The 24540-nt window shown below is 40.5% G+C and overlaps 2 protein-coding genes across 7 annotated transcripts; both read left to right on the top strand.

Annotated features, from left to right (window-relative positions):
• Nucleotides 1–263: 263 nt before the first annotated feature.
• On the top strand, nucleotides 264–1937 carry LOC138625359 (probable G-protein coupled receptor 148). Its single transcript, XM_069706238.1, has one exon. The coding sequence runs from the start codon at nucleotides 712–714 to the stop codon at nucleotides 1831–1833; it is 1122 nt and encodes a 373-aa protein (XP_069562339.1). The 5' UTR covers nucleotides 264–711; the 3' UTR covers nucleotides 1834–1937.
• Nucleotides 1938–3878: 1941 nt separating this feature from the next.
• Nucleotides 3879–21122, top strand: klhl24a (kelch-like family member 24a). Of its 6 annotated transcripts, none has more exons than XM_069706235.1 (9): nucleotides 3879–4374; nucleotides 4874–4939; nucleotides 5848–5966; nucleotides 6074–6918; nucleotides 8674–8858; nucleotides 12690–12808; nucleotides 18263–18451; nucleotides 19644–19832; nucleotides 19955–21122. In XM_069706235.1, the coding sequence occupies exons 3-9, from the start codon at nucleotides 5892–5894 to the stop codon at nucleotides 20153–20155; spliced, it is 1803 nt and encodes a 600-aa protein (XP_069562336.1). In that variant the 5' UTR covers nucleotides 3879–4374; nucleotides 4874–4939; nucleotides 5848–5891; the 3' UTR covers nucleotides 20156–21122. The 6 variants fall into 6 exon arrangements, with proteins under 6 accessions (XP_069562336.1, XP_069562337.1, XP_069562333.1 ...); XM_069706236.1 differs by having other exon boundaries at nucleotides 5820–5966; XM_069706232.1 differs by lacking the exon at nucleotides 4874–4939.
• Nucleotides 21123–24540: the final 3418 nt, after the last annotated feature.

Genomic DNA, 24540 nt, shown 5'->3' with positions numbered 1-24540 from the left:
TTAAGCCTAATGGATGTACAGCACAGGCAGGTTCTTCTGATTTGGACTTCAGGTAAGATAACTCACCTTTGATCAAGCAATAATTTATCGATATGTTTGTGCAACGTTTGAGGAGAACCAATTGATTTTTGTATAGAATGTATTTGCAAGCATTTGAGGAGGTGGCGGCCTCGACGTCATGTTGGTATTAATCCCTCAAAAATTGGTCATCTATTAAATTCTGATGCTCTACCTGATTGACGATGTTCACAAAAATATAGTTCCATCCAAACAGTTTCTTTCGTCAAGTTAAGTATTTGCAACTTAAATTTAACTTGGAATACATTTTTTTCAGAGTACATCATTGTGCGCTGTCCATATTTAAATCATTTTAAATAATCTTAAATAATTTAATCTGAACAACAAATTACTGTCTGATGAGCTTTACAAAAAACACAGCCATGCAGCTCTAATCAAGACAGAGTCAACCAAAGCTGAACATGAAAGCTTAATACATCACAGGTTCTTCTGCAGTCAGCCTACAATACATCAAGATGACTAATACACAAGCACCCAGAGAGACACTGTTTAAAGATCATATTTTAAGATTCAGTCGTTTCTAGATGAGGAGACCCATGTGTGCTCGGATCTGTTAACTGGAGTGCAATATGTTGTAGAAATTACATAAACCAGTCTCCATTTAACTACTCATACGCAGGACTACATATTTGTATGTATTTACATGTATATACATGTTACAGTTTTAAAACAGTGGACTCTGTTTATATTGATTCATGGTGTTTTCATCCAAAGGACGTTGCTGGAAGAAGTAAAAAAAAAAAAAAAAAAACACAAAACATACCTCTATCATCACCTGGGAAACTCAGAAAGACAATGACGTCATCAGTACTGATTTCCAACCTCACGCAGGAGTGGATCGAGAGTCTGCGGAGGTGGCACCTTGAATTGTTTTTCATCCCTACCGTAGTCATCACTGTAGCAACCTTGCTGGCCAACCCTGTCCTCCTGATATGCATTTTTCTGTCCCGCGCCTTGCGTCGGGAGACACGTTATCTGCTGGTGGCCAACACCCTGACAGCAGATATGCTTTTCCTCATCCTCAACCTGGCAACTGTGTGTTGTAACGCTTTGAGAGCTCAGATACCCTGGTTAGTCTGTGAGCTGGTCACAGCTGTCACTGTCACCGCCTACTGCTGTGCCATCCTTACCGTCACTCTCATGGTGGTCGACACCTACGCTGCAGTTCGCTGGCCTCTCCATTACCGTGACATTCTTCCACCTGCCCGCACCCACCACATACTGGTGGGGGTGTGGGTGCTGGCAGCCATGTACCCGTTCAGCATCTTGATCATGATGGAAGTACAGCGAGGAAACCCCCATGAAAAGGTGGCCGTGTGTCTGGTTCTCGTCTCCCTCGGCTTCATTCAGGTCGAGAAGGTGGTGGGAATCCACATCTACTTCTTTGTGGCAGCACTCATCTGTGCTTCACTCATCTTTTACTGCTACATTCGTCTCTACATGGTCACAAGGACGCATGGAATCTGGCAGAGCCGCTTCTCCAGGGCCCGGGTCACGCTGCTGGCTCACGGGGTTTTGCTCCTGCTCTACTTTGCCCCCGGCTTCATCTTCACCACGGAGCTCTTCCTCTTCCATAGGAAAGACATAAGTCAAGATGTCCGTGTATGGATCAGCACAGTCAATATGTGTGTTTTTATGTTGCTGCCCAGGGCATTTGCTCCATACCTGTATGGACTGAGGTACAGGGAGATCTCTGACACTCTAACGGTGCTGCTGCATCGCCACAGGACACTCAGCCAGATCACCGTGTCATAAAGACACTTAAGAGCTGTCCATTATTTTTTTACCTTTCTCCATTGCAATTGCTTGGTGATATTTTTGTATAATTTCTAAATCTCTCTCTGACAAACAAAGATGTGACTGCCAGGATTTTAGAAAGGATTACAAACCACTAATAAGCATTATTATATTTTGTAACTAGCCACATAAAGGTGTATTTATTTTAGGTTTTCTATGTTCCTTTCAAAATATATATATATTTTTAGATGTCTAAAATTATCTAAATTCTCCTTCAAAAACAGAATTTCAATCATCTAGTAGAGAAACACTAGGATCCCTTTGTTTTGATGTACAAAAGTCAAATTTTAAAATGGTTACTCCATAATACCATGTGTATATTATGTCTAAATGTAGAATACAAACTCCTCTGCTGCTTGTTAACCAGAGGACATGTCCTTTGTGTCCCAGCCCTGGTTGCTGCCCTGTCTATGTTTTATGTCATAAAATATTTGCTTGTTGGACCTATATGAGAACATACTGGACTCTCTTGCTTTTCACCTTTATGTCTCAATGTTGTGGTATCTTCAGGCAATTTTTAAAATAAACAGTTTATGCATAAATAAACTACTGTATATATGTATTTTATCATCATTATGCTATGCAAAAGCCCTGAAACCTGAGACTGAGCCACACTTTTACGACCACGGTAACAAAGCACTTAACTCCATTTCCCTTCAAAAGACTTGTTTGTCTAAAACAAAGTCAATGAGAGATCATTGACTTTGTGGTGGATAGTGGTGAGTCAAGCACTCCAGCTCCGGGGACTTCTATCGGCCTCTGCTGTGTGCCATCAGTAACTGGTGCAGCAGCTCAACAGCAGAGGGACACATTTGTCTGTTCTCTGGGCTGCATCACTTGTGTTTCCTGCAGCTAATAGGAAGGTAGGAGCATTTGCATCAAGTCTAAACATCTATTTGTGGATCAAACAGTCACAAAAAGAACACAATTGTTATTGTATTTTTTTTTAAATTAATTCCCATGGCACTGTACATAAAAAATGAAATAATGCAACATGTCTTATTCATTTCTGTACTTCCTGATTTCTGTTTTCAACAACTTTGTTTGCTATTGTCAGTGACACTTGCCTTACTAATCTCCCTCATGGACTTCTCGGATTACATGGTTTTGTTGTGGTGAACTCGAACAGCAAGTGCCCAGAGGCCGAAACAAGCCTGTGTGCAGTCTTCGCACCCATTCCTGACTTATTTCAATATCTTCTGTCTCTTCATTTTTGTTGCAGGCCTGGTATTCATGACTGAAAGTGTGTCCTCCTGTGAATGTGCCAATTAGTGTGCATTACTGGTGGCAGTAATGACAGAGGCCTTTTGACCATGACTTCAGAGATATGACTTGTGACTGAGAACGGTTCTAATGATGGTTTAAAATAGTGATGGATACAAACAGGGCACTGTTTGAGCCTTGGACCATTATCTTTCCTCATGTAGGTTGTTGCCTCCATATCTACATTTATATATCTGAAAAATAGAAAACATCATACTTTATATCTGTCCCATGCTTTCTTGGCATAAGAATTATGTGTAGAGTTGTTTTTTTGCCAGTCCAAGAAACGGGTTGTTCAAAATGATTTTGTCATTGATAACATCGTAAGCCCTGGTTTCCAGAGAACCCAGTTGGGAGCTGAGCTCTCAGAAATATTTTGCAACAGGGTAAGGAAGTTGTGACATTCTTTGTTCTAACTAAGCTCCACCTTCCCCTCACCTGAAAAAAACGTTTTTCATGCTGCGTTTCATCTTGTTTTCACGTGACCACAGGGTCACATCATAGCTAAATGCTTTCTGCAGGCACCTATGCCTTGACAATATGCTATGTCTTTACCACTGTACATATGTCTACATCACTATGTAGACTCCATACACTATAAGGCTGTATTTTTTTTTTTTTTACATATCGTATTTGATTTAGCTACAGTAGATAAGGTTGATACTGCGTTAAGTAACTATCCTCTATACGTTTATAAAAGTAAGGCTTCGAAACTGGTGTTATTTCCGTGTTTTCTTCAAACGCTGTCACTTTTCGTGAATTTTTTTTTTTTCCCCCAGTAAAAGTCGAGTTTGTTTGCAAACAAAGGGAAGCCACGTGGAGAACCGGAGGAGACTGGGAAGTGTTGTTTTCTCATTGAGCGAATCTAAGCGACACCCCATAAATACAACTCCATTACCCACAATGCAGCAGCTGCAGCAGCTGAGTGGGCGCAGTGCGATGGATTTTTTTTTCTTTTTTTTCTTTTTTTCCGTCTGACAAGTATATATGGTCTCAGTGTTTACTGTTAGGTAGTTTGAAGTCTTTGTTTGCGCTATTAACGCGAGTCAAAATGTCCGGGCTGTATATCAGCCGACTCTATGTTTCATTACCCTTCGAGGGCAATTATTGTTAAAGATACTGCTAAACGTTTTTTAGGATAAAGGTTTATTTTTCGCCTCACTTTTTTTGTTGTTGTTGTTGTTATCGCACACTTGTAACAGAAGAGGAAGCTTCATCTGGAAACTTCTGCATAAGGTAACAGTTTTTTTTCCTTCATAATTAAGGATGTGAAAAACATTTATGAGTGTTGAATTTGTGTTTATTTCTTCCTTTCCGTTTCAATTTGTAACAATATGCCGAGTAAAGCAACAACCTAGATACTTTTTTTATTATTTTTATTTTTTATTTTTAGTACATTCAACGACTAACGATTGGCACGAGGCAAGTGTCCTTTGTCTAATCACCTCGTGCACGTATCTTTAGTTTTGTGGTTATCTGCCCATGCATCTAATTACATTTAAATTGACTGTCTGTAATTAATACTTAAAAAGATGTGAAATAATGCCATATTTCAACCATTATTTTTTTTTAATAACTAAAACAAAAATTATTATTATTATTATTATTATTATTTTTTTACTTCATTTCACATATACATCGACAAGCAATAAGACTATGAAAACCCCAAAACCTGCATTATTTAATTTGATGTTATTAGTTATATTTCATATTCGTTTATTTGTGTCCTCCTCAGCATGCATTATTCATAAAGTACATCTACGTCAGACACCTCTGGCTCAACCTGTCCTCCATTACTCCAGTGAGTGAGGTCGTGCTGCTGCTTGCAAATAACTCACGTGAATCCAAGTTTTAAAAAAAACAACAACGAGATAAATGACCTCACAGGAGCAAACGTCACACCTGCTGGAAACTTTTTAAAGAGGCAGCATAATAATTGTAATTACTGGGGATATTTGAGCAAAACGTACATTTTAGAACTGTATGGTATAAATAAACACACAGTCTCTTTGTGTGTGTAAATCTTGAAAAAGGGGGAACTTTGGTTGTTTGATACAAGGCCTTTTTCTAAAAGAGACGCATGAAACACGCATGTTTAACAAAAAAAAACAAAAAAAAAAGGGTATTACTCAAGGTAGCCTTGACTTTACACTTGTTCAAACAATTATTAATAGTGCCAGATAGGATCCCTGCCCCCACTCCCGTTCAAAACAAACCTGACTGACATGTAGGTTGGCTTTTCAACTGTTGTTCAACTCTCTTCCCGCCTCGTTCTCTTTGTCATCTTCCTTGTCAAGCGGTCCATTATGCTACAGGGCACAGCTGTTACAAGGTAGTGATGAGTCAGCCAGATTAGCTGCAGCTCAGACTTTTTTTTTTGTCCCCTCAAAACACATTTCTTAAACCATGATGTAAGGCGTTTTATTCCTACCCCATGGGCTGAAGAAATGTGTTCACGGGGCTCACGTGTTTTCTCCAACTTGAGTACACATGCTTTGTAGCTTTGCTCTGAGTGCTTTGTTTGCCTTTAATGAATGTTCTCATTTTGTATCACTGATCCAATTAAGTTGCTGTTTATGCATTGATGATAGCCTTTCCTGTCTTTCCCCCTTACCATGTCTTACTAGCGTGCCATGATGATAGTATATCGTAATGTTTTATGGAATTTCCTTTTTTAACAGTACTGCACCCCCTGCTCTTCATCCTAAGGTCATTTTAAAGTTACCAGACGGTGTACGTTGAAGGTGGCAGCCATGGTGTTGATTCTGGGCAGGAGGATGAACAGGGAGGACTCTGGGATCAGAGACTCGCCAGCTGTCAAACGCAAGGTACTGTGAAAAGCAAGCCAGCAATTTGTTTTCGACCGTAAAACCGATCTCATCTTCTTAAAGTAGCACATTTTTACATATCTTCATACATGTTGTTGTCTCCCAAGGTTTTTGAGGTTGAATCCAAAACTATAGCCAGCCATGATGTCTTGGACTTCTGCTCTGGCTCAATACACTCCGAGGGCATCCTGCAGGTGTTCAATGAGTTTCGCGACAGCCGCCTTTTCACTGACGTGGTCATCAGCGTGCAGGGCCGCGAGTTCCCCTGCCACCGCGCTGTGCTCTCTGCCTGCTCTTCCTACTTCAGAGCCATGTTCTGCAATGATCACCGTGAGAGCCGCGAGATGCTGGTTGAGATCAACGGCATCCTGGCTGAGGCGATGGACTCCTTCCTCACCTACGTTTACACCGGCCGCGCCAAGATCACCACCGAGAACGTCCAGTTCCTCTTTGAAACCTCCAGCCTCTTTCAGATCGCCACACTGCGTGATGCTTGTGCGAAGTTCCTGGAAGACCAGTTGGACCCGTGCAACTGCCTGGGCATCCAGCGCTTCGCTGATGCACATTCACTGAAGCAGCTAGCCAGCCGCTGCCGCACTTACGCCGTGGCCAACTTCTCAGAGGTGGCTCAGCACGAGGAGTTTCTTGACCTCCGCAAAGAAGAGCTGGAGGAGTACACCGACAGTGATGAGCTGTCCATCGGTAAGGAGGAGGTGGTGTTTGAGGCAGTGATGAGATGGGTGTACCACAGTGTGGAGCAGAGGAAGCCCATGCTGAAGGCTCTGCTGCACCACGTTCGCATGCCCCTTCTGCACCCCAACTACTTTGTCCAGACGGTGGAGGGAGACCAGCTCATCCAGAATGCTCCCGAGTGCTACCATCTTCTCCACGAGGCCAGGCGCTACCACGTGCTAGGAAATGAAATGATGTCACCCAGAACTCGTCCACGCAGGTAACTGACATGTTGACTACTTGGGTATGAGGAAGCTAACAGATTACCCAGATATGATAACCTGTGGAAGTAGTATGACTTGTTAGCAGGATATGCCGTAAATCATGCCATGACTGATTCTTCCTGTTAAAAAAAAAAAAAAGGTATTAAATTTGATCCTGTCTGACGGCTTTTTTGTTTTGTTGGGTTAAAACACTCATTCTATTGTGACGACAGAGGTCAGAGTGTTATTTTGATAGGCATCCGAGTCAACCTTTGCCTCTCAGTGCGCAGCCGGAGGTTACAACTTGAGCTCAGCTCAGTACTCCTGGCAGTGTTATTGTTGCTGTGAGTGCGAGAGAGACGGGGAGTGTTATTGTGCTGAGCAGACAATTGTGTTATTGATTGAGCTTTGTTTTATTGCCCAATTTTGAATTGGAAATGATAATGAGGAAATCAGGGCATGTCCAAACACTGACTGGTTGACTGAATGGAAAACAAATATGTGATGCAAGAAAAGGCAATCATGAAATGTTGAGTCTTGTTATCATACCAGAAATGTAACTCCTCTGACTGATGTTGTTGGGTTTCTGGTGTTCCACCTGTTCACCGTACAACTATTTACCAAATAGTCTTGTATTTCAGGTGGGTTTTTTCTTTCTTTCTTTGAAGAGCGTTCAGTTGGATGTTAAGACAAATGATAAAGGTTGGTGCCGATTGAAACCTTATGAATGAGATCCAAAACGGACCATATGGTCAACTGCTGCACAACAAACAGAACCACAGCTGCCTTTGTTTTTAGACCTGCAGTAAGGGTTGAATTTGGACCGGTGCCAGTTGTCAGTTATTAAGGCAGTGTGACGCATATTTCAAGTGTAGTGTCAGTATCAAGGCAGATCTGCTCAGATTAGCAAGCCAATCAAGCTGTTGGTACCGTGAGGGCCAAATTCTCCCTTTAACAAAGCAGATTCCTGATCTTCCCCCTTTGTGTACACCAGGATCTCTCTTTTCTCTGGAAGCCTCTAGTATATAATAGATCACATGATCTTACACACACACACACACACACACACACACACAGAGCTAAAATGTTCCTGGGTTAGACTGTCTCATAAGACGTATACAAGTATTTGAAACGACACTAAACCTCAACCTGTTTCTAAACTACACGCATGCCAAGTTAACAAACAGAAATGTGAGAGACAGTGCAAAGACAGATACTGAACTTGATGTTATACGGAGCTATTTCTGGCATCATTACACCAAAATGGTAAGAGAACACGCTGGATTTAGTTTGCTCCCTTATAGGAAATGTTGTCATATCCGTGGCATGTGTTGAACAGCCAAAGAGGAAAGCTTTGCGATCATGGAAATTCAGATACAGTAAAACTTCAAGTGTGTTTTTGTCGTACTGTGATTAATATCTTCGCTGTAACCTAAAGTTTGCCTTGAAGGTGATTAAAGCTGTTCCTGTGGAAACCACCACTGTGTTCCTGCACTGCCACAAATGTCTCCCTTCTGTGATTAGATATCACTCCACGTGTTGACATGTACATGTTTGTTTGTATCCATACTGTTTATAAAGGTCTACAGAGTTACAGTATTTTAAGTAGACAGCATGTCTGTAATCTGCTCATTCCTGTAAGGGCCTTTTGGATACATGTTTTTCTTGTGTTTCTGTTTTTATAATGACTTTAGCAGTGCTCTTATTTCCCCTACAGCTCTACTTTCCACGTGTCTCCCGCTGTCTGATCTTCCCTCCTTCCTTCTCGACAGGTCAACTGGTTACTCGGAGGTGATTGTGGTGGTGGGTGGCTGCGAGCGGGTGGGAGGCTTCAACCTGCCCTACACCGAATGCTACGATCCAGTCACAGGAGAATGGAAATCACTGGCCAAACTGCCCGAGTTTACCAAGTCTGAGTATGCTGTGTGTGCCCTCCGCAATGACATTCTGGTGTCAGGTAAGATCCTGCCACATTTGTTACAACTACCACTGCAAGGATAGACTTTGCTTAAGCCACTGTTTTTTGAGCATGTTCTGTCTTTTGTTTAACCTTTAGGAATCTATCCATTTTGGCTTGTGGAAATTCAGAATGTTTTATAGGGGTCCAAACATTGATTTTAAGCCAGTATTAACGGTACTATCCCACCTATTGTTTCTGTGTTTAGTCTCAAAATGTTCTTGGTTGTTGTGGAGACCACTTTATCCTCATATTTGTGTGATTGTGTCCTTCCCAAAAACCAAAATCAATCAGTACGCTTTTCGGGGACACCGTCGGTCCGTTCTTGACTTGTCATCTAATCTCTCAGATGAGTGGCAGGAAAAGGCTGTTTGCCCCGTGTTATTTTTACAGCCTCAGCCTGTTTGAGTTGAAGGAAAATATGAGAACAACATCTGGATGCACTCTCCAGACTCAGTACTAAGCGACGCCTCCATTGGTCAGCTGGATACTTCTCTCTCTTCCTCTTGGCGAATCATCAAGGTCACCAGCTTCACATCAGTTCTGCAACTTTCTCAGAATCTCATTTACACTTAGATGGTGCAAGACTCCTTTGGTAAAAAAGAAAAAAAAAAGAAAAACACCTCCATTAAAAAAGACATTAGTATTGCCTTATTCGTTTTAACAAATGAGGTCAGAGTAATGGTTGTTGCCCAAGTAGCACATTGTTTTGACTTTATGCTGAGTACAAGATGGACTTCTGAATGAATGTCTGATTGAGTTCATGGGGAGGATTACTGTTTTTCTTCTTTTGTGACTTTATCTCCAAGAAAATGCATTGACAGGAGTTCTGATGTGCCCGCTCGTACCGCTCCTGTTCAGACATGCTGTGTATGAGCTGCACAACATTAATGGACAACAACACGTGGAACCTTTATAGAGGGAAAAAAAAAAAAAACCAGGACATCTAAAGAAAAAAAGTTCTCCCCCTCAGCAAAGAGTGTGCAGTGTTCTCTCGCTGTCCCAAGTCCTCACGTGTGTGCTATCAATCTACCCTCGAGCGCTGCCTGAAAAAGTCAACAAACTCCTCCGCCCACATCTTTCTGTGTCACGCACACAAATGCACCACTGCTTTGTAGCATATTATGATCTTCATTGCCCCATTTTGTTGACTCCCATATGTGTTCATACGTATGTTATTTTTTATTTATTTATTTTAACCCCTTTTCTGTCCCCCTTTACTAAATTCCCGTACATACCTCCACTCTGTCTGTCGGTGTGGCCCACTCATCAATGGGAACTCATCCAAATACCTTTCTGGGCTTCCAGTGTCTTGCACGGCTGCAGTTAGCTGCGGTCTTAAATAGGATGTGGCCCAGTTGGGTATAAAAAGCGTCTTTAGTCTCTCTCGCTCTCTCGCTCTCTCTCTCTCTCTCCTGGGACCAGAACTCTGGCCACCACTGACTTTCTGATATGAATAACATCGCAATCAACCAGTTGGATAATGCATCATCGGCAAAGCACATGTGTTTGCCTCATACATTACAGTGGGGAGCGTGTAATAGTCATAAGCTGCCTTGTCATACATTGGAATTCTGCCATGTATTTAGCATTATCTATCAAACTGCACATAAATTCAAGTAATGCGTAACTCTTATAAAGGTGTCACACAAATCATGTTGGCACCTCCCAAAGTCACAGATTCTTGTCAGTTAAGAATAGTAATGATAATAATTAGCAGTGGTCCTCCTTTATCTGCACCGGGAGGACTTGACCATCTAATGTCTTTGATGAGAAAAGGCCCCTTTTTAAAACAAGTACTTCTTTTCTAACTAGCTTTCTGGATTTACAAGTCTTATCTCTTTGAAGTGGAGCATGCTCTGTCAACGCGTTTCCATCATGCAGATCTTTAACAACAGAAGCCCCAGGGGTACCAGACTGTCTGGCTCTTTCGCTATTAGGCTGACGTGCACTGCAACTAACTTCTTTCTCTTGTCTCTTTTTATCTGTGTGCTACAGTGTAATTTAGAATGACTGAACATTAATTACCCTATATTCTCCCCTAATGAAAAACAAGAGGTAGGCATAGTATAGTCCCCAGTTTCTTGCATTAGAGGACCCTTACAGGAAGTGTTTTCTTTTAATTGTTAGGATAAAACACATGCCTAATATCTGCACCCACATGTCTATTTTGCCTGCCAACTACATAACAATAGTCAAGCTCTTGTTTTGTTTGGGCATGAGTACTGGAAAGGTCTAGATGTCTTTGTATACATGGGCAGGTTTTCTTTGCTTTAATTATTCTTCCATATAACCAACCATATGTGTTCTGTACAAAAGAAAACACCCACACAACGTCGCAGAAACTTCAACAACAAAATGTCTTAGATGGAGAAATGTTTCAGGTTAGTTTAAGGAGATAAGTATGTGTTAATCACTGTTGTTAAATCTGTCTCCCCCTTCTGCCAGTGAGAGTAATTACAAAAACACTGCAGACACGTGTTTACGTCACACGCCACACTGTTGCCTACTCCTGTCAGTGTTGCAGCTTTAAAATGGTGGATAAATTGATTTGAGTATCACAAGCCCTGCAAAATGGGTCATTTCCCAATCAGAATTTGATCCATTCGGTCCAGAAACATTAGTAAAGTCTAGAAAAGCTGTATGACTAAATTCTTTTACCCATGTTCAAGTTAGCATGGGGGTAACTTTAAGTCCCTGGCGCGCATGCCTTGCCAATATAGTATGCCGGGTTTGCAAGAGAATGTCTCGCCAGACAAAATTACTGCAAAATTTAACTGAGAATTGTGTGAACTCACTTGGCAAGGGCTTGAATGTAATGGACCTTCATTTATAAATATAAATGTCGATAGTTTTTAGTAAGAAACTGCTCTTCTCTGAAGGACAGCGTCTTTATAGAGGGAGACGTGTGATTTGAAGCCACGTGTGTTCTTACTCATGATCATAATCTGTATTTCATTAACTGATATCACGGACCTGTGATCAATTTAAGTCCCAGTGGGAAATAACAAAGATCGTCGCTGACCTTTCTATTTGTGTGCTGCAGTCTTGTCGGTATCCATGCAGCAACGACGCTCCAACACATCACACACTTCTTCTTGTTGGATAAAAGCCAGCATGAACTGTGCGTGTGTGTGTGTGTGTGTGTGTGTGTGTGTGTGTGTGTGTGTGTGTGTGTGTGTGTGTGTGTGTGTGTGTGTGTGTGTGTGTGTGTGTGTGTGTGTGTGTGTGTGTGTGTGTGTTTTCTGGTGGAGAAGTGTGTGTGTGTGGGGGGGGGGGGTTGTCATTGAGAGAAAAAGCATCTGCACATGTTATGGCTTGTTAAAAGTGTGTCTGGGTCACAGAATTAGTCAAGTGGCTGTTATTCTCTACATCTTCAGAGACAGCAGATGAGGAGTTTGGTCGTACTGTAGCAGTCATGCTGTAGCTGTTTGCTGCCAGTGATCCTGATTTTGGTGTGTTTGCTTCAAAAAGATCAATAAAATACAAATTCAGACATTATTTTGGATTTTAAACATTAAATTATGCGTATCCATGTGTATTTTTTTTAAAAGCCAATTTGCTGTATGTTTGACTGTGCGTGTGTGTGGAAACCTTTTATTTGCTCAGGTCAAAGTCAGATGAGAGTCACAACTCTGACATAGTTAGAAGCTACTTTGACCTGAACACACTATTCTAAGCTGTCATTCACCGAGAGCATCTTATGTTTATTTATAAGTGCATTTATATTAATACTTAATATTAATAATTTAAAAAAAAAGTAATAATGATGATCTAAATTGTCTATCAAAGCATGGACATCATCTGAAATATTAGTTCCTCTGTTTTTAGGTGGTCGTATCAACAGCAGGGATGTGTGGATGTACAACTCCCAGCTCAACCTGTGGATCAGAGTGGCATCTCTTAACAAAGGTCGCTGGAGACACAAGATGGGCGTCCTACTGGGCAAGGTAAGGAGAGACATCAACGTGATCAGGCCTTAGCATATACTCCAAAGTTAACGTGTTTTATTCACTTCATGATTAAGAGCCACAATCACAGTGAGCAAAAATATTGCTGTATAATTAGTTTTGCTAGGTTTAGCATTTCTAAAAAAAAAAAAGAATATTATCGAGCCCGTCTTCTGATATTTAGATATTTCTTGACTTTAATGCATATTTGCCATTCTCTACTATGGACGGAGAAATCATAAGCAGCCCAAGCTAGTCATTCATGATTCAGGATAGCATAGTCTGGGAACATAGAAACAATGTTTTTAAGGAGGAGTGAGTAACCTACAGTGTAGCTGCAGAGGGTATAGTAACATGTTGCGGTGTAATACATTACGGAAATGCAGCTCGGGAGATTTTTTTTTTTTTAGTTTAGTCTTTTAGGCTGCTTTTAGACAAGGGATGACAATTTATTATTTTTGTGTGCGACAGATCTGTGTGTTACCTCCACAATTTGTAAACGACTGGTGCCAGCTCATCTCACATCGTAGACACACAGGAGAAAATTCAACACAGCGAAGGAAGTTTACGTTCCTGTTTAGAATTGGCAAATACACAAATGCCTCGGATACAGGGACAGTGTAGCTGATTCTCCCATTACGTACTCTGCACATATAAAATAATTCTAACTTATAGCTATTCCTATAATATCCTATTCGTCTATTAATAGATTAATAATATATTACATTTTAACTACCTTTCTTGTCAAGTGTCCCATGCCCCGTAGTCCCTTTTATACTGTATACTACACTGTATACTGCTGTAAATGTCAAATGTTAGATTGAAAACGGAGACCTGACACCGGTTTGATTTTGAAACTTGAGTGAAGTTAATGTCTGCATGAAAACTGATCAGTGATCCTGGATGGCTGCTTTGCTCTGTTGCTGAGCTGTTACTATTTACACTCTACCACTCAGGGCAGGTGGACATTCTTGTTTGAAGGCAGCAGGAGTTTAATGGATGTTTGCCAGCACTTCACACTTCCAAGTTAAGGACTAGCTCAGAGCACTGGTCTGTATCGTGCTTAATGGGCCTCCACTCAATCACATATACTCAGAATGGCCATAGATAGCTGTGAGAGCCCCTGATGTGTCTGTAAACACACACCGGGTTCACATATGTAAGCATAATTCAGTGTACTTAAATATACACCGTACAAGGCTTCTCATTCGTATGGAATATTGCATTCATTCTCCAAGAAAAGAAAAGATCAATATTTAGAAGAACAACATTCCCAACATGCAAAACATTTATTTTACAAGTGAGAAACGAAGGTTATGTTCACCATATATTGTATTTTGAAATGTTCTTGAACTAGATGGTAAAGTCTGTCTTCATTGCTCACCGCTGGCATTTCTTGGGTTTGTGGTCATAAAGAACATCAAAGCCAATGTTGACCACTGTTAACACAATGGCTTGCATACCTCGTGAAAGGTTTCTGCACTGTACTTATTTGCTATGAATGTAAAATAAAGAAACGGCCATCGATTGTCTCGGTTGAAGCATAAACAGACATGGTTTAGACTAATGCAACCCTCACCAACAGACATGTATGCCATCATGTGCACAAACGTGAGGAACATGGACACGAGAACAAATATTGTCAGGAAGCGACGACCTGAAACGGAGCTTAATTTACTTTTTCAGAGAGGACTCGGGTAGTTCTTGTATTTTGCAACTATGGTGTAAACATCCTCTTCTTGTTTTTGGGAATTTCGTTTGGAGCCAGTCTGGATTGAATTTTCTGTGACATCAAGACAAAACCCCAAATACTTAATTGCCTCTCCACAACATACAGCGAACACACATATGTGCATTTGAACTGCGTGCTGGTCTCCCACAGTGGTGTAGTCATCAGCAGGAGGTCACACTGCGGCTATAGAAGTCAATAATTAACTCCAAAGCGAGTCATCTATCAAGGTATGATGAAAACAAGTCGACTGAGGCAATTTCACTTAAGTATAGAGCATTAAAGGAAGCCAAGTTTCAACTTAATGATCTGTAGCTGAATGGACACTCATGCAAAACATGTTTGATGGTAAACTAAGATAGCATAGTAAAAGGTTTTTGATCATTTGTACCATTATGGCGAACTGTATTTCTATACGGAAGTTCAAGGTATGCCAGTTATCACACTAAATACAGTATAATAGCATAAACACACTTTTGAACCTTTTTAAAAAAAACGCATTCCTCGTAGATGTTAAATATCGGGAGGGTTTTCTTTTGTCCTCTCCTTCAGATATTTTCTTATTTGTCTTTCTGTTTATTTTATAGACTTTATCCTTTCGGATCCCTTTTGTTATAGGTTAGTTATCTGGAGATAAATTACATCCTGTGTCTGAGAGATGACTTATTGATTAGTTGTAAATTACCTTTTATATTTGTATTCATTGTTGAAATTTCCTTTGTCAGGTTCCCTCTAAATTGTCTTTTCTGTGGCATTTATCTTGTTTCATTTCCTTAGAATGCGTCTAAGAAGGCTGTTTCCAGTGAATGCTTTTGTTATGGTCTCATTCCAGATTGCATCCAGCGTTTTTTCTCAAGAATTGCTATTATCGCTTCCTCAAAATTCAGATTCCCTCCTCTTGACCTTGTACTCTGTCATTTCCTCATTCAGTCTATAATTTCCCCTTTTGACAAACGACACCGATGCTGAAGTTGCAAGCAACAAGGGCAGAGTGTCATAAACAGGCCTCTACAAAGAACACATGCAGGTTCATGTTTTCATGCAAATCCACGAGAAGTCCCGATTCAAAACATTTACATCATCTTTGGGAAAAAAAACAAAAAATCATTCACTGTGCATATATTTGCACATATAATCACAGCTATAATTTTATTATTATACTTTGCTTTAATTTACTTTCTCTGATCTAAAACTTGAATCCTAAACTTCTAAAGCTGATTCTCATAAGGATTTACACACGCTAACTTCTCGGTGTCCTGCAGCCCGTGCTGTCCTGTTGGACTGCTCTTGTTTCCACGGAGTATAATCTAAAATAGGTCACCAATGTTTTCCTTTCCGTTATGGCTGCACTTAGTGACGGCTGTTGTCGTCCATCATAATGTTTCTCTCTCTCTCTCTCTCTCTCTCTCTCTCTCTCTCTCTCTCTCTCTCTCTCTCTCTCTCTCTCTCACTCTGAAGTTGCCAGGTCTCTGTGTTCCTCTTACCGTCACGACTTCTCACCTCGCTGCGTGTTAAGGAAGCAGTTGATCATTCAGTCCGTCTTTGGTCATAAGATAAGCCGTAAATGTGCTTGTTCATCGGCCAAGCGAGTATGTCCGCAGAGTTGTGAATCATGTTTGGCTTAGTGTTTGTGTGATAGCCACATACCTCAGGTCCGTATTGGGTATGTGCCACCGTCTTCGATCTCGTGTCAAATGTGCCTATATTGTTAGACTCTCTTGGTGTATCGAGTGAGTGCGTAGAGCCATGGGCGAAAAGAAAAGAATGATTCAGTGCCCCGTTGCATGGCGTAGTGGGAAGAGATCTGTAAACCCTGGCAAATAAAATCCATGTGGATTCAAATTACTTGGGATAAGTAAAGAAATGGGGGGAATCAGCCGTTTGAGGCCCAGAAAACCAAAACTAAAAACATGTCTGAACAACACTTTGCTCTTGATTAGCTTTACCTTTATATTTTGTTGTTCTTGCATCTGTTGAGATGTTTTCTCATATAAACTGTGTGCAGTGTCTGAAGATTCAGGTACAGACATTGCCCGTAGTGGCCTGTTCGCACATGTAGCACACAGCAGGAGTTTGTCCGTGTCAGGTGTGTTTTCACCTGCTGTAAATACTCTGCTTGGTTGAGGCGACGGGTGGCACCTGGGTAGAGTCGGCAAAAGTACATCATCATCACGCCCATCCGCACGCTGCGAATTCTCCAAACAATGACCTGCCCTTATTCACACACGGGCTCAATCGGACATCACACAGACTTTATATTGGGGAGCTGAGTAAAGTCTGTTTAATTTATTAACAGATTCTGACACTGGTGTTCTCACATTCAGCTCCTCTGGGAAAGGTCCAGATTTCACGGTTGCGGTGCATTTGTGAAATCATTATTATTCTGTGAGTTACAGTGTTGCAGCTGCCCTCCACCAGATGTGACCTGGACTGTGTGTTTTTGTCATAGAAAATACATGAATGTAGACAGATAACACTACTTTGAAAACGCCACTTGAGTTGTGAACAACAGTACTGGTCATCATCTTTTCAGTTAAAAAACAAACCAAAAGTGTTATGCAGCTTTACCAAAGTGTCGAATGCAAATATCAATGTGCTCCGTCAGCTTCCATCTTTTTCTTCCCCTCTTTTCCCTCCGTCTTTCTTTGTCTCTTTGTTTCTCTCTTGTTTTTCTCTCTCCTCTGTACTTATTTGTGTTTCCGATTTTACAGAGACAGGAACAGCCTGAAGTTTTTTTTTGTTGCGCAAGACCAGCCTGTTGATTTGTGTTGCTATGCTTGTAACCAGTAAGGCTGCTCAGTGTGTATTCTTGACACGTGATCTCTTTCCAGGAAATGTTATTGAGAGCATAGAAGAACAAATATATACCTTTAACAATCTTTGTAAAAACTTTGTTAAAGGTATATATTTGTTCTATGTTTTATTGTAACATATTTCCGTTCTTCACGGCTCTCCTTCACAAGTTTTACCATGGCGCCATTTTTTTTCCACTCCAGGAGGGTAGCATACGTAACCACTTGTTAGAGTGCTTATGTTCAATCAGCACAAAGCTCCAGCTTGTGTTGCTTCAGCCTCCAGTAAAGTTTATAGATATTCATTGCTAATGGTTCAGATTTGCTCAACCAGAAATGACCTCCTAACAACATTTATCAGCTAATGTGAAAATCCAGGCTTTTACAAACTAAAATAATAATAAAAAACCTGATATTCTGCTGCAAAATTGTAACAGCTACAACTGTACCTGCTATTGTACCAGGCGACAAAGTAAACCTCTGAGACATGCACAGAGGTCTGTCGAGAGAAAACAGTGGCTCCAGGTATTGTTAGGCAGTTGCTGACAGTTGAGCAGATGTGGAAGTGATGTTATAGGTTGGCAGATCTATTGGCGCCTGCAGTGTTTACAGATAGAAGAGCACTGAGAGCCGGCATAGTGGTGCTTGTTTGGAAGCAGTAGTCATCCTTCCTCTTGCACCTGATAAACTGGTTCTTGAAGTGCTGACTATTATTAATACTCCTGAACTCGTAAGCAGAAACACAAACATCTTCATCATGGTTAATAATAATTTTGTGTGTTTCTGTGTGCGTAACACAAGTAAAGTAAGCATTTGTTTAACTCTTAATTTTAATCTTTCTCTGTGTAAAGAAAACATGTGGTGCACATATTGTTTCAAGGTGGCAGTCTCCCCAATGTGATCCATGTACTACGTTTGTGTGTCTGTCCTCAGGTCTATGCTGTGGGTGGCTATGATGGCCAGACCCGCCTGAGCAGTGTGGAGTGTTATGACTCCTTCTCTAACCGCTGGACAGAAGTGGCTCCCATGAAAGAGGCGGTCAGCTCTCCAGCTGTCGCCAGCTGTGCTGGCAAGCTCTTTGTCATCGGAGGCGGGCCTGACGACGACACCTGTTCAGACAAGGTGGGAAACAAATGTGTGCTTCCCAACCCACACACTTAAGCATATAGTGATGACAGCTGAGGTGCTTTTTTTGTCTCAGACCAACTGTTTTCAGTGATTATACCTTAAACACACAAGGGATGTGTCCAGTTCATTTTTTTGTTGTCTGGCACAATCTCAAAATTACAAGCTGAAGTTTCTCATTTCTGTTACTATGAATAGAAAGTCTTAACTTCTCAATTTTAGCAACAGTTTCATCTTAAAAAAAAAAAAAAAAAAAGAATGTTAAACATGTTACAAAAGGGAAAAAAGTTTTACAAAGGTGGTGAAATCATTTTAGCTTTTAAAAGTCACAGCACAAAAACAGTAAGTGGTGTTTAACTGAAAAATATATGGTTATAGCAGATTTATCTAATGTAGTGTAAAATACATTTACCCAGTGAAATGACGCATCACTGACGTTTCGGGAAGAAGAATTGAAATTGAAAGACTCAGTTGTAAAACTGAAGGTTTTGGAGTGAATGTTACAGTAACGATGAGGATTTTATGGATTAGGAACTTTTACACTACGATGTAAGATAACTTCAGAAAAGATGACATGATAAATTGCCTTGGAATAGTTTTGTTATGTTTTGACCAGCAGCCACATTGCTGGCAGTAAACAGGAGGACAGCTTTCACAGGAATCTAAACTTTCTTAGAAGCAGTTTTTCTCCGCCGTTGAACTGCTGGTGTTTGTGTTTGTGTTAAGATAGAAAACGCATCCAAAGGCAGAGAGGCAGTCTGATAAGAGATAACACAACTACTTATGTCTCTCTAACTGCACATTTGACTCTACCAGGGACTACAGCACATGCTGGCTCCAGTTTCTTTGAGCTTCTCATCTCCTGAGTCTCCTAACAGGGTCATTTACAATGATCCCGATTATGTTGGAGTGAGATTGTGCACATTAGGCGTAGTCAGAGACCAAACTGTTTAGAAGGCAGCTATTTTAGAGATAAGTGGGTGAGGGAATGCTTGGATTGTCTGCAAAACCACACAGATGCCAGTTTATGATGCCCACAGAACAGCCTGCAAAATGAGCTCCACATATTTCAGTTTTCTCCTCTTTAACAACTATTGTCCCTCCATATGGTGTATATATTGGGAAAAAAAATTATGTAATGAATATGACTTCATCTTCTTTCTTTCATCACTGTAAAACACATCTACAGGTTCAGTGCTATGATCCAGAGACAGACTCCTGGTTACTAAGGGCCAACATCCCCATTGCCAAGCGCTGTATTACAGCAGTGTCCCTCAACAACCTGATCTATGTGTGCGGTGGGCTCACCAAGTCCATTTTCTGCTACGACCCCGTGGAGGACTACTGGATGCATGTGGTCCACACCTTTAACAAGCAGGCAAGAGATTAAAAGCAAAATCTAAGCACTCATTGAACAAATTGACTTCAGCTGCCAGAATACTATGTTTGTTTACTTTGGCTTCACTCTTAAAAATGTTCTCTCTCTCTCTCTGCCCGCAGGAGAGCTGTGGCATGTCGGTGTGTAACGGTAAGATCTTCATCCTTGGCGGCAGATGGGAGAGCGGTGAAGCCACAGACACCATCCTGTGTTACGACCCGTCAACTGGCATCATCACAGGGGTGGCAGCCATGCCGCGACCCATCTCCTACCATGGCTGCGTAACCATCCACCGTTACAATGACAAGTACTACAAGCCATAACCATAAACACAGAGAGAGAGACACACACACACACACACACACACACACACACACACACACACACACACACACTCAAACACTCTCGCACACACTAAAGAACTTAAACTCTTCAAGTTCACCCCATACACAGCACAAACTTTTTTTTAAAACAGACACATTTAATTGTTCAGTCCAGAGTGAGTGAGGTCATGTATTTCCTCGCAGCATCATGTAGCAATACTCATTGTGGTGCTGTGAATCTTTTGTTGTTGTGCACCATAGTTATAGCCCTTATGTGGAAACGCTCAGCGGGTGATAAGGCTCACAGCTTGTGTGTAACCTGAGCTGAAGTGCCATTCGATCAGCCTGGGAGATGTGCCTTGTATTAGTAGTGACTTCACCACTTGCGAAGTAATAGATTAAGAAAACTGATTCTGACTCTGGTCGTTTTAAGTACAATCAGATTTAAAATATCTGTAAAAACATCTGATTACTTGTTGAAAATGAGAGTATAAACCGCAATCTAAACTTGGAGATAAATTCTTAACCTTGGAGACTCTCATGAAATGTCCAGTTATCTTGATCTGGTGGAAATTAATTTACATGTTTTCAGTGTTTGAAAATCTAAAGCGTATAATTCCAGAGAGCTAATAAAACCAAACTAAATGGTCACATTTTTTTATAATTACATTTGATATGTATTAATTGATTCACAATTTCAATCTGAAGCCATTTGTCAAAGATGTCGAAGTTACTGCATTACGCGTTATTACAAACCCCAAACTTCCTGCATTATATCGAATTACAAGCCCGTCTAACTTTTTATTAGACAGACACCCCTCATTTATTAAAAAGGCTTTTATTGGGAGACCTTTGCAGGAACGTGTTGTGACTAAAGTCGGACAATCATACTTTAGATCAATAACCCAAAACATCCATTTAAAAAAAAAAAAAAACTGAATTTTCTTGTTAACTTTGTTAAACTATAGCAATAGAAATATACATTATTGACTTATTGACAGTGGTTCCGTCACTTAAAAATAAAAAAAAGTACTGTTCCTCGCTTTTTAACTCTTCTCCTTGATACTAAAAATGGCCTCAGAAATGTGGTAAACAGTCAACCAGCTGCTCTCCAACAGTATCAGTTGTCATAAATTAGTTAATCTCACCTCTCAACCCGCAGCAGAGGGAGAAGAAGAGATAAAAAGCACAGGCTGTGCAAAATTATTGGAATATAGCCACGGTTAGCTCTGAACTCGTTTCCTTTTTTTCTAACATCCCTCCACCTCCCATATGTTTCCCTTTCCCCTCTTCACCTCTGTCATCATCTCACACCTTCTCACCTACACTACTTTCTCCTTTTTAAGCTTCATTTTGTTCCATTATAATTCATTGTATTACCCCTCATTACTGACATTTTATTTTGTATTTTTCTTAAGTTATCTTTTTTTTTTTTTAATAATTGGATGTTTATTGTATGATGCGTAGCTACGGTGTGTCTACTTCATATGAATGTTAGTTCATTGGTGTACTGGGTGTTTGTGCGTGGTTTTGTAGATGTGAGAAGCCTTTGTAGATCAAATTCGAAGACTTCTCTGACTAAGTGGTCTGTATGTTTTGGTTGTCTGTACGTGTGTGACTTTTTTTTTTTGACTCGGTCTGGACGCGTCGAAGCCAAGCAGGTTTATCTTGTAGCGTTGCATGGAACTCTTCACGCTGATACTGGCAACTCTCACCTATGCACTTGCATGTAAAGATGTAACTCGGTGTGACCATAGATACCTCCAGGTGTGTATGTGTGTTTACTGGGCAACTGGGAGGGGGGAGGGAGGAGGTATGGGAGGGGGGGGGGGGGTAAGCAGTGCTGCACCTCACACTGGGGGGGGGGAGTTCTGAATGTCAAGGATGGTGTGGCCCATGGTCAGTAAAAGTCACTTTTTACTACAATTGGTGTTGATAGACTAAAGAAATTGCTGTGAATATAACTTTAATATGTTTTCTTTGTTTAACGTGTATTTAAATATATCTTTTTCTTGTTTGCATATTGTGTTTTCTATAACTGAGAGCCCCAATTGAGCACTTTGACAGAATCCTGTTAAATGTAGAATTGTATGACGGTGATTTGCTTCTTTTCTTTTTTTTTTACTGTATCAGTAAATGTTCTTTGCTTTCATGTGACGTATAGGAGAGACAGTAAAAAGGGCCTGTCAGCTCCTCCTGTTGGCCACTACCTGCTGTGCTCTGACAGAATTACAAAAACAACAAAGACTGCTGCAGGAGAGCAGTTTCAGAAGTGAGACTTCAAACTGTTCATTTCAGGATGACAAATGGGGGATGTGTGAGTTTGACGCTTCCCAGAAATGCACAACATATTCCCAAGAACTGCACTAATCATGCTTCCATCTGTCAATCAAAATGACAAAATCAGATGGAGGTAATCCAACTTAAACCATCCAGCAGGCATGTTTTTAGTATGATGTCTTTATAAACAGTGGTGCAGGCTGAAAGGAAAACATCCCCAGGCCCACCAGGTTCATACATGTGGTAACTCAGGAGGCCAACAGCAAGAGCTAAGAGGCAAGAAAGTGGTGAGGCAAAAGAGTGTGATTTTTAAATAGTGAGAAAGAGAGAATTTGAGTGTGTGCGTCTGTGATTTCACTGAGTATTTACTCAAAATGGGACACAAACACTGTCCTGTTGTGCTGATTTATTGATTTGTATTATTGGCTACATAGAGGCTTTCATTTATTGTTTGCTTTTGATGAGATTATCCATTGTTTTTGTGTCTTTTCTGATTTTCTAATTGGTTTTCTTCTTTATTTTGTTGTTGTGGGACTGTGTGTTGCTAAGATATTTTGATTCCAACATGCAAATGGCATGTCGCAAATTAAAACCCCGACAAGCTGAGCATCAGAAGTTGATTAACAAGTGTTAATATGAAAGCAGATTTAAGCCAAAGTGGATTTGATTAAATCCCAAAGGATATTTTTTTGAAAATGCCAATTGTGCCTGAGTACGAGATTGATGCTGTAACTGGTTAATTGCAGCCCTATTTGCCTTAATAAAAAGAATAACGAGTGTGAAATTAAATCAGATCATTTTGACGTAAGCCTTTATCATTGTATGTATGATGTTATGTTTTAACACCACTCTCTCCTCTGATGCTCTTTGTGAAAGTGCAAGAAAGCTTTGGATTTTTGTAAACTGCAGAATGTTGCGATGTAATGTTTGACTTGTGTAAGAGAAACATCAATAAAGTTTTTTAGTCTCTACCGACATTTTGTTCTGCCTCAGTTTATTTCACAAGTTGTAGCTGTATATTTCCAGTCGCGTGTGTTTTATCGACAGTGTTTCCATGCTTGGTGAGAAAATGGTTGTGTGGATCACGTTCATACCAGTATGTTAATATGAACCTTCTCTAAGAGAAGCATCCTGATTCTACATTGTAAAACAGAGTTTTTGAGGTTTGCCACCGTATGAAAGAAATCAGAGGACTGAGATGAAAAGCAGCTGTTGTGGTGAACGTAATGCATAAATCTGGCCAAACAATTAATGGATGGTCTCATTATAATTAGTGTTAGCACATGCTGTTAGTCGTCACACCAGACTCACCGGAAAGAGATATAAAATAAGGGGTTCATGGTAAATTATTGAACCCACAACAGATTGTAAATATACCACAGATTTTCTTTAAAATATAATATGCGATTTTATTAAACTAGCTGACACCTGCTCCATATGGCTAGTGAATCCTTTAGTACATCAAGGGATGAATCAATCATGCTGCTGATGTTTTAATGATCCATTGTGTTAAACAAGAAGACACTATATAAAACCAGCCACACTATTTCAAGTTGAGCAACTCGCACTGCAATAAGCATTCTTTGGGCCTTTTCGTTTACATCTTGTGTGATTTATATTATTCAATATTTTGGTTTGGTGTATTCAAAACCACCAACATTCTTCTCACATTTTTATGTTCACAGTGTGTCAACATGGAACAAGATGGAAGGAATTCAAGTCATATCTGCTGCCACTATCTGCACTCTGTGCGCCGCTGATGGACTCTTAATAAGTCAATCACAGACAGGAAAACACTTTACATCAAAGTTTGTGTGTTTAAAACAATTGGACTTAAAAGACATCTAGCACCGGCAGTATTGTGTCACCCACACACATCCTGGTGAAGGCCACAGTGAATCAATCAGGATGCTACCGCTATGGTACTGTTGGAGGCTTAATGAGTCTGGTATGTGTATGGTAGATTCAACTGCACTTTTAAATAGCATAGACCTTTCCTAGAAATGCTACCTTATGTAGGGATGTATGCAGACAAGGTGGTGCCTGTGACACTACAGTGAAATATCTCTTGACCAATGAGTAAATGTAAAAACAATGTCTACAAT

The sequence above is a fragment of the Brachyistius frenatus genome, unplaced genomic scaffold (assembly GCF_029030835.1).
Source record: "Brachyistius frenatus isolate BFR_SWC_R1_liver_20210118 unplaced genomic scaffold, ASM2903083v1 Contig_61, whole genome shotgun sequence".
NCBI lineage: Eukaryota > Metazoa > Chordata > Actinopteri > Embiotocidae > Brachyistius > Brachyistius frenatus.
This window is presented reverse-complemented; position numbering and strand designations above follow the sequence as displayed.

What these genes read in the sequence shown, in the direction of transcription:
- LOC138625359 (XM_069706238.1), top strand. Translation starts at nt 712, where the DNA reads ATGTATTTACATGTATATACATGTTACAGTTTTAAAACAGTGGACTCT.
- klhl24a (XM_069706231.1), top strand. Translation starts at nt 4,795, where the DNA reads ATGAAAACCCCAAAACCTGCATTATTTAATTTGATGTTATTAGTTATA. An exon ending in CGCCAGCTGTCAAACGCAAG is followed by an intron (nt 5,967 to 6,073) that starts GTACTGTGAAAA and finishes TTGTCTCCCAAG; the next exon opens with GTTTTTGAGGTTGAATCCAA. An exon ending in ACGACACCTGTTCAGACAAG is followed by an intron (nt 18,452 to 19,643) that starts GTGGGAAACAAA and finishes ACACATCTACAG; the next exon opens with GTTCAGTGCTATGATCCAGA.